The sequence below is a fragment of the Alexandromys fortis genome, unplaced genomic scaffold (assembly GCF_014885135.2).
Source record: "Alexandromys fortis isolate MF-2015 unplaced genomic scaffold, M_Fortis_MF-2015_v1.1 scaffold_337, whole genome shotgun sequence".
Classification (NCBI taxonomy): domain Eukaryota; kingdom Metazoa; phylum Chordata; class Mammalia; order Rodentia; family Cricetidae; genus Alexandromys; species Alexandromys fortis.
Window position 1 is genome coordinate 510419 of NW_026068253.1, and position 10505 is coordinate 520923.

Consider the following 10505-nt stretch of genomic DNA (forward strand, 5'->3'; position numbering starts at 1 on the left):
TTGGCTCAGACCTGTTTCTGTAAATGTCACTTGTCTGGTTCTGCTCCTGCAAAGATCTCTGGCTTTGTGTTAGTCCCGCAAAAGTCTGTGGCTCAGGCCTACTCTCTTGGAGGTCTCAGACTCATGTCCTAACCTGCAGAGGTTTCTGGTTTCTGTCTACTCCCTTTGATGTCCAAGACCAATGCCCAGACCCACAGAGATCCTGGCTCAAGCCTACCCATCAGAAGTCCCAGACTCATGCCTTGACCCTCAGAGATCTCTGGTTCCTGCCTACTATTTCAGAGGTCCCAGATTCACAGAGGTCCTGGCTGAGGCCTAGTTCCTATGAGGTTCTAGACTCTTGTCCAGACCCACAGGGCCTACCTGTAGGCCTCATTCTTACTTTAATAGTTCTTTACTTTATTCATTTGTTCCCATGGTGCTACACTGGATTTTCTCAAAGGTCCATCTTTCTGTTCTTAAATTTTGGAAACTGCTCAAAAAATTTTTTCCCTTTCATTGAAAATCTTTTTGTTTCTCACAAAATATGTCTTGGCTATAGTGTCTCTCACTTCTACTCCTCCCAGTTCTTCTCAACATCCCTTAACATCTAGATTAACTTCCTTTATGTCTCTCATTGAAAACAAACAGGCATCTAAAGAATAATAATGTAACTTAAAGATAACTAAAAATTAATTCTCTCCCTAGTCATTGAAACATTAAATCATACAACCTCCCAAAAGAAGTAGTATTTTTTTTATCTTCAAGCAATACTGAAAGACTCAATATTTATATCTTACCAGAAGCTGATCCAATATAGCTGATATAGGGTTTCATATCTATTGAAAACTTGAGTTACAACAGCAGTATTAATAGTGGAATGAAATGCATTTTAACATGACATAACAAGTACTTTTAGCAAATGTAAGAGTATGATTCTTTTGTATAAAATATGATATCAATTTTATAAAAGACTGAAAATTTTGAAATATTTTGTTTACTTAGGCAATGATTTAAATATAAAGAAAATTTATCTGTTCCATAGCACTTGTTTCTTAACTTTTGCTCCCTTAAGTTTATGTATTCATGGAAATTTTTATTGCCATTTGTTCTCAATTTGTTATGTCCTCCTGCTGTCTCCTGTTCACTTATCATCATACTCTTCTTTCTCATACTTAGCTTTCTAATAGGTATGTTATCATTTTGTTTTCTCTGTAAGAATTCCCATTTGGCTGTCTGTTGTTGCTGTCCTTGATTTCATTCTGAGGAAATAATCATAAACTACTAAAGTGAAGATGATCTATAAATTTTAAATTATTATATTTCTTTTATAATAGTTTTATTTTTGAATGTTTCTGACAAGAACTCTCAATCTTTCTATCTTCTCTCCAACCTCTGTCTCTTCTCTCCAAATTTATATTATTTTTTATTATTGTTATATGCATATGTACATATGGATATAAAACCTACCGGGTCCTGTAGGCTTACTCACATGTGCATATGTTCAGAGGTGACCTCTTGGAATTTGGTAACCTATGTGTGAGCTCCTTCCTTGAGGCAACTGATTCTCCCTCTCACAGTCATCACTGCTGTCTATAGTTCTTCATCGGAGGTGGAAGCATATAGAATTTCCCATATCATATCCACACCTGACACCATCCTCTTACTTCTACATGTGCACTGTTGCATGCTCACATCCATTCTTTCTCTCTCTCCATCTCTCTATCTCTCTTGTTCTCTCTCTCTCCCCGTCTTTCTCCTTTTCCCTCCACTTACACACTTTAAAATAGGTTGAAAATAATAATACTCAAACAATAATATATTGATGTTTTTTTTTTCTGCCTTCTGTAACTTCCAAAATATTCCAGCCAAAGCAGTAAAAATTACTAAAAACATTTTGGATTTTGGCAAATAATTAAAATCACTTCACTGTTTTTTGGGAGGGGGGGGCTGGAGAGATGGCTCAGTGGTTAAAAATACTGGATGACTTACAAAGAATGTGGCTTTGATTTCCAGCACCCACATATTCATTTAATGCATTCTGTAACTCCAATTCCAGGGAATCGAATGCCCTGATCTAGTCTTCACAGAAGACAGGCACATACAAGGTATACAGGAATGTATGCAGGAAAAATTTCCACACCCACAAAATAAAAATAAATATTCTTTACTAAAAAAGACTGTTTACACTTTTGTGTTTTAAACACACACACACACACACACACACACACACACATAACAAAATGCAAAAACAGTCCTTTTACCCCATTTTAGCTCAAGTCTGGCAGCCATGAGAGGTAACCTGTTCTCAGTCTTGGGATCAATGTAGTGAAGTCTCCATCAATTTGCTTGTATTAACAATGGAGAATGCATTTAAACTCTGTTATACTCAGGCTATTTTATTGCTCTATTTTTCTTTTCAGAGAAACTGTATATTTCAACATTTGCTTGTATTTTTATGTAAGAGGAAAGTCAGTGATGTTAAACTAGTTTCTTAAGTCAATTGCTGAAAGCCTCACATCTCCATTTTTATCTTTAGTTGTAATACAGAGCAGAAATTCAGTATTTTACACTTGAAAGTGGAACTTACTTTACTATAGAAGTTTTAAATCTTTCTACATGGCATGACATGTTGGATTTCATTAAAGAGCTGAATTTCATAACAAGTACCAGGCATTTATTCAAAGAACCTGGTCATATTTTGTAATCCATTACCATCTGGCATTGTACATGCTAATCTAGACAAAGAAAACATTTATAAATGACTCTTTTCCTTTACAAAAATTAAGCAGTTCAAATCTCCCTTTGTGTGGCATGGCTTTGAAAGCATTATATTTATTCCGATTGGCCCTTTAATTTGTTCTATCAAATATTTTGGAGATTAAAGCAAGACATCACTAATGAACAGGTGTGGGAAAAAAATTGATGTCTAAAAGCATTCCGTTTTATGGCAGTTGTTTGTAGTTTTAGCACATTTGTAGATTGATTTCCTGTGAAACAGGGATACCAGCCCATTTCCCTACTAGGTGATAATTCTCCACTTGCTGACATTTTCTCTCTGCCTTCTCACATTTCAGTGCTAATCCTCCTCATCGTTACTATGAGAAGACGAAAAAAGGAGTCTCTTATTTTTGACGAAGAAAGGGATATTCGAGAAAACATCGTCAGATATGATGATGAAGGTGGGGGAGAAGAAGATACTGAAGCCTTTGACATGACGGCTCTGAGAAACCTCAACGTCATACGAGACAGCAAAACCCGCAGAGATGTGACTCCTGAAATTCAGTTTTTGAGTCGACCGACTTTAAAAAGCATTCCAGATAACGTCATTTTTAGAGAATTTATTTGGGAAAGACTGAAAGAGGCTGACGTGGATCCAGGAGCTCCTCCATATGATTCTCTGCAGACCTATGCATTTGAAGGAAATGGCTCGATTGCTGAATCTCTCAGTTCTTTAGATTCCATCAGTTCAAACTCTGATCAGAATTATGACTACCTAAGTGACTGGGGACCCCGCTTTAAACGACTGGCTGACATGTATGGAAATGGCCAAGAGAATTTGTACTCATAGCCTTGGACAGTAAATTTGTAATGTACTGAACAAAAACCCAGCAGAAAGAAAAAAAGAAAAAAATATTTAAAAGAAAAGGAAAAGGAGGAAGTACTACATATAATGAACAACAACATTCACTTGTTGTACAAAATAAGTTGTAAATATGTCTCCAATTTTATCAATTAAGGTTTCTGCCTTGGTGAACCCTTCACTAGATTATCAAAAGGATTTCACTGACCACAAAATCTGGAAATTTGAAGTTTATTATTATTATTATTATTATTATTATTATTATTATTACTATTTGATAAAAAGAAGTACTCAATGATTTGTGAATAGATAGCAACTCTCATACTTGCAAAGGCACTTAACTTGCCAGATATGTGCTGCTGTGCACATACATTTATGGTACACTCTCTGACATGATTAGAGCATGATGTGCCATCAAAAAATACTCCAACTACTTGCTTATCAAACCATTGGAAAATTTTACTCCTACTGAAGCTTTTAGACTTATGATAGAGTTCAAAACAATTTTATTGTTGTTTGTGCACAGAAATATTTTGTTTCACTGAGCAATATTAAAATTCTCATAATAACTTTCCTAAGTGAAATTCTCAATAAAAGCCAATAAAATTTTATTTAAGGTAACACAAATCACTGCTTGCCAATAAATTACAAGAAGTGTTCCCAATAAGAAAAAGATAGATAATTCTTCAAGTTTCAAGTGTATTTTAATCATTCATGTAGGTATGATTTTAAACAATAGTTGCTATCTGTTCTTTAATTTTTATTTTCTCTTCTGATTTGTACAGGAGAATATATTTTTTACTTGACACATAGTGTTGTGTTTATTTATGAGCGCTAACCTCCACTCTGTTCAGGTTTGTCTTACTGCTTCGTGGGATTAAATTCATCAGCACATGCTGGCTTGTACAACAGGAAGGAAATAAAGCATGGAAATGGAGAAATAACTGCACAGCAATTGAGTCTCATTCCCACTCACATCTCAAAGAAAAACATTGCTCCAAGGATGTACAAAGTTTTCTTCTGAGCCACTGGAGTATTCAAACTGTGAGAATAAAGTGTTTATATTTCAAGAAGCCTTTTGAGAGAGTTGAGGTTTTTCTTTGATGCAGGAATTATCTTCCAAAATCATGATACTATATGCTCCAAAGTCTTTTCAAGAATCTGTTTCCCAGCTTCCTTTGTTGTAACACATTGAATAAAATATTGCGATTGAGATTTTAAATATATTTTAAAATGTATGACTCTATATATCTTCAACCCATTGTGTCCCCCAATGACTGAATGATGTGTAATTTCTCTATGGTTTATATGTGCCAAAGGAAAGGTAGAAATTTCAAGTAATCATATGTGTTTAAGATTGAGATGGATGTATCAAAATGAGGTGACTTTTAATAATAATAATATTTCTACTTATTTTTCCTAGATTAATACTAGTTTATTATGCATATAATCAATTAATAATGAATTTACTTTTTTCTTACTTTCTTCTTTCAAAATTAATTCATTTTGAGTTGTAAGGAAACCTATAGTTGAACACTGTGTATGAATTGCATTATAAAAATCCTCCTTCTGATAAGCAGAATTTAGAACTGAAACATTGTGTTGGTTAAGTGAGGAGAAGTTATGTAGGATGCTGTACATTGCAGTCCATCATTAGAAATGGAGTATGTGAAAGAGGCCTTCATTTTCATATTAACAGTAATTTAATAAATTTGATTGTATGCAAACAAACCTTTAGTTGAATAAGTTATTTAGATGCTGTGCTATGACTAGAGAGCTACTACACTTCTTGCTATATTCACTGGCATTTGTATAAAATTTTACCACAGAGTAAAATGTCCTGTTCATAACTCATAGACATATATGAACCTTTATAAAATTAAGACAAATTTTATACTTTCCTAGTTCAATGAAATAAGATTTTGGTATTGGAATTATATAGATGCTGAATTTGCAAGAGCTGAGAAAACAAATTACTACAAACTTCTTGATGTCTGGGAGAAAAGAAAATAGTTATTGCAGGGGATAATGGTGTCTAAACTTTTGATTTTTACATATATTACTAAATAGTTGCTTTTTACAATGGGAAATTATCATTGCAATGCAGATTTTTTCACCTTGAAAAATTGAAAGATTATATCCCTTAAATTCTGTCAATCTACTGCTAGTGCCAGCTTGAGAAAAGAATAATGGTTCTACTTTATATACTGCTTTAAAAATGTTTGCATGTATCACAATATTGATTTGTTTCTGTGGTAGTTTTGAAATTGTTAAGGATGGACAAAAGTACTTATTATCTGTAGAATTTTTATGACATTCCGAACGTAACAGCAATGAGGTAAATTTGTTATTATATTTTTAGTTATCTTTTTGTTCAAAAATATATGCTATATTTGGCATAGTACTTCATAGCTAAGAGATTGCACTCAGGAGGCAGAGGCAGGTGGATCTCTATGAGTTCAAGACCAGCCTGGTCTACAGAGCTAGTTCCAGGACAGGCTCCAAAGCCACAGAGAAACCCTGTCTTGAAAAACAAAACAAAACAAAACAAAACAAAACAAAGTTTTATAAAGTTTATTTAGATACATATTTAGTATTTAGTGGTTAAATGTCATTTTACTTTAAACAGTCAGAAGTAGCTCAAGAACCAACATGTGTCTCATTCTCCAAATTCACTTCCACTGATATGATTTTGATGTGCATTTTATCTGTTGGTTTACTTTTTATTTGGGGGACAGGGTCCTATCTTATAGCATAGGGTTGCCTCATCTTCATCACAATCTCTTTCTCTCAATCTCTGGTCTGTTGAATAAAAGTATTATGTGACCAATTTGATTTCTAAATCCCGAACTATGACATAAAGCTATAACTCATTGTTATAGCTATATTATGAATAAAGATAATATCAAATAAAGATTATAAAAGATGTACTGACTTACATCCATCAACACAGATGTAATCATGGAAATAAGTGTGGTGAAAGGGAGTAAAATACTTTTTCGTGATAATCAGTTTCTTAACTATTTAAATGTGTTCATTTTTACAAAACAACAATTCATCATGTGCCAAATAATCTTTACTTTGAACAGTTTAACTTCTATAAAATTTAAATGAAGTTCATTTATTACAATGTATATTGAGGATGTACATCCAAGTACCATTTCTGAATTATTAATTTTGGTTAATTTTAAATAATAATAAAAATATGTACCATATTCTAGAAAATACACTTTTGTCAGCAACAAACAAAAATCAAGAATGAAATCAAGAAAAATGTTGAGAGGTGTAGATCAGTGTATCAGTATTTTTCTCAGCGGACCTGGCTCCCTGTTCCTTTGTTATAAAGCTCTGCTGAGGCAGACTGCAGGTAAGGCTGGATCCAGAATGTTGGGATATACAGGATTATACAATGATAGTCAGCTAATAGTTCTACCTTCCATAAACATTCTCAATCACCTTAACTCTCAACAAACTCCAGTTATACTTGCCTTGGAAAGGAACAGGCACATACAACTGTTCTTTATCAACAGGAGAGTTGTAATGAGCAACATCTGTAAAATGACTCACAAATGGACATGAAACACCAACAGAATGTTACCATTACTATTCAAGTGTTAACTTGGAAGAAGCTGAAATAAGCTGGTAAGTAAATGTTATAAGGAAAACAATTCAGTTTTAACCATTTAAATTATCTAAGCATTTGCAAAAAATATTAATCATGACATTTCAATTTTAACCTGGCATCTGTTGACTTAAACATTGTTTTAATTGTCCTAATTGTTTTACTTAATTAACAATTACAAGTTTATTGATAGTTAATTTAATTATAGTTGATTAAATCATCTTAACTCTTTCAGGTCAAAGATAGATGAAGGCAAGTAAAAAACATAAAAAATATATTCATCTACTTTCTGATAGTCTGAAATTTATTTTGACCTTAAGTAGGTAGTCTTAAGTATTCAGAATAAATATGGTGCATATATAAAGTGATGTATAAAACTTTGTCAGAGAAAGTCAATACAGCATTGTGGCAACTAAAATTAATTAACCAAGACTTATACTCTAACTACAGCACCTTGAATATAATAAAGAATACAAAAAGTTTTACAGCCCTTGAATAATGAATTTAATTGTTTTATTTTGCAAAGAATTTTTTTTTGTTTTTTTTTTGTTTTTTTGAGACAGGGTTTCTCTGTGGCTTTGGAGCCTGTCCTGGAACTAGCTCTGTAGACCAGGCTGGTCTCGAACTCACAGAGATCCGCCTGCCTCTGCCTCCCGAGTGCTGGGATTAAAGGCGTGCACCACCATTGCCCGGCTAAGAAATGTGATAAGACCTTAAAAACATGAGAGATATCTAATGCTGTGATTACAAAACAATTAGAAAGAGAAAATTTCCCATAAAAGTCATTCAGCAGAAATCAATGTGCATGATAGTCTCAAAATTGCAATGCTGACTTCTACTGGTGTAGAGTTTACATGAAAAAAGCACTTATCTGAGTATGTATACATGTGTGAGATTGGAAACATTCAGAAGTTTGAAGTGACTGAAAACAAATTAGTACAATGTTATCAGAATAGGGTTATATAGTATGCCTTTTTGCCAAATTTAATATACATTTAATAAATACAGTTTACATTGGGAGAAAGATGTTAGTGGCTAAATGAAGAAAGCTTAGATGAACCATGTATATTGTCATGTTTATTTTGCTCGCATTTTCACTCAATATCTGGAATATGAATTAAATTTTGATATGTTATCAGATATACAGTGTCAATAAACTTATTTCAGGAATGAAATCTAAGCACACTTATCTGAGCCACAGGCACAAGGTTGATTCTTTATACTTTAATGTTATTATTATTTAAGCAGACTTATCGAGTATATTATTCATTTAAGATTCTTATGAGGTTAACTTAAAGTATTTTAAAAAGATAAAGCACTGTGAGATGTTAAGGCTTTACGAAATAATATGAAAAATCTTTTAAATGATTGATTATATTTGGGTTTTATACTAAATTTAGGACATTTTCTGCATTTTGAAACAGATAATTAGTGTAATTAATATAAAACAAACTCAAAATCTATTAGACCATTTTAAATATTTGACCTCAGTTTATTTAGTCATTTATAAAAGACTGATACATAACAGGTACATAACAAATTTTCCCCACTCATGTGATAACTGGGTGGGAGATTAAGACTTTTGGATGATTTCATTATTTTATAAAAAAAAAATGTGCCCAAATATTAGAGATTCTTGTAACAAGTATGTTCAGAACTCAGTATGCAGGCATCCAGAAGAGAAAAATTCAGATTCTTGAAAATTCAGTGATTTAGCCAAAAAAAAAAAAAAAAAAAACAAAAAAAAAAAAAAAAAAACAAAAAAAAAAACACTTGTACACATATAGATTCAAAAGTCTTAAAATTGCATACATATATAGTTTTAGGAAAATAGGAAAAATATTATAATATATCTTGCACTGGGGCTTAAACTGAGTATTAATGTGATTCTAGTATACCTTAAGAATAATTGAGTACTCTTCTATAGATTATTTTGCTTTATTGAGAGTCACTAATCTAAAAGCATGTGATAGAATACAGAAATACTAAATCTATTGAATATAAACCTAATCCAAAAAATCTAGTAACACTTGCTCTTGCAAGAGAGACTAATACAAAGCTAGGGTTTCAAATTCAATATGTGGCAGAGCTTCCAATATACTTTCTAGTCAGGATAAGTACTAGCTGGCAGTAAAATAACAAGAGAACATTTTAAATACAGATGAAGAAACCAATGTACAACTCCCAAACCATAGTGATTAAGAGATGAATATAAAGTGTACAGTGAATAAATGAATCCGGTATAGAAAAAAAAATGTTGGAGTACTGTAGGAGTTAAGATTGTTGCAAAGTTTGTTTGCTTGTTTTTATTTTTTTAAGTATGTGTATCTCTGTATTAAGAAAAATAATGAAAAGGCTATTGAAATGTGTTGGCATGCACATGTAATCCTAATACTGAAATAGAAAAACTGCAATTTTGCAGCCAACCTAGAGTACAGAAAGCTTCTATCTCAAAAAAGCAAAGAGAAAAATAATGAAAAATTGACAGAAAATAAAATGCCATAGAAGTGAATATTTTCCCAATTCTTGATAACTACGTTCTCTGTCATCATTCTCACTAAAATTTATTCTGCCTTGTAACCTGGTAAATAGGTATTATTGTTATTGTACTGTGATGTTTCTCTCTAAGCAAATGATTTTGTATGAAATCATCATAATAAATTTTTCTATGTAAATGCAATTTTAAGTTCCAGAAAAATCCTCATGAATTTTGTGGAATCCTTTTCTTATAAGTAGGATCAACAGATTCACACACTATTTCTGAAGAACAGGCATCTCTCTTATAGTGAAGAAATTCCAGAATTTCAGAATTATTGCAATTTATCTCAGCAAGCACAGGAAGTAAATGGTGGAGATATAAAATGAAAAATAATCTATAGTTATTTTGTTCATCATTGTTTGAAACAACACTAACATTGAAAGAAAGGCATTCTAGATTGGGTAGACGGAGCTCCCAAGGTCCAAATGAGGAGCAGAAGGAGGGAGAACATGAGCAAGGAAATCAGGACTGTGAGGGGTGCACCCACCAACTGAGATGGTGGGGCTGATCTAATGGGAGCTCACCAAGGCCAGCTGGACTGGGACTGATCTAGCATGTAATCATACCGAACTCTCTGAACATGGTGGACAAGGAGGGCTGACTGAGAAACGAAGGGCAACGTCACTGGGTTTTGATCCTAACGCATGTACTGGTTTTGTGGGAACCTATTCTGTTTGGATGCTCACCTTCCTAGACCTGGAAGGAGGGGGGGTGACCTGGGACTTCCCACAGGACAGGAAATCCTGAGTGCTTCTCTTTTGAGAGAAATGCCTGTGGGTTTT

At 33.0% G+C, this 10505-nt stretch overlaps 1 protein-coding gene across 4 annotated transcripts in view; it reads left to right on the plus strand.

Annotated features, from left to right (window-relative positions):
* Window positions 1–5964, plus strand: part of Cdh7 (cadherin 7) — a 151123-nt gene extending 145159 nt beyond the window's left edge. For all 4 annotated transcript variants that reach the window (XM_050131463.1, XM_050131467.1, XM_050131465.1 and 1 more), the window contains one exon: window positions 3057–5964. In XM_050131463.1, coding sequence (XP_049987420.1) covers window positions 3057–3550 — 494 coding nt within the window. In that variant the 3' untranslated portion in view covers window positions 3551–5964. The remainder of the gene's footprint in view (window positions 1–3056) is intronic.
* The last annotated feature ends 4541 nt before the right edge of the window (window positions 5965–10505 follow it).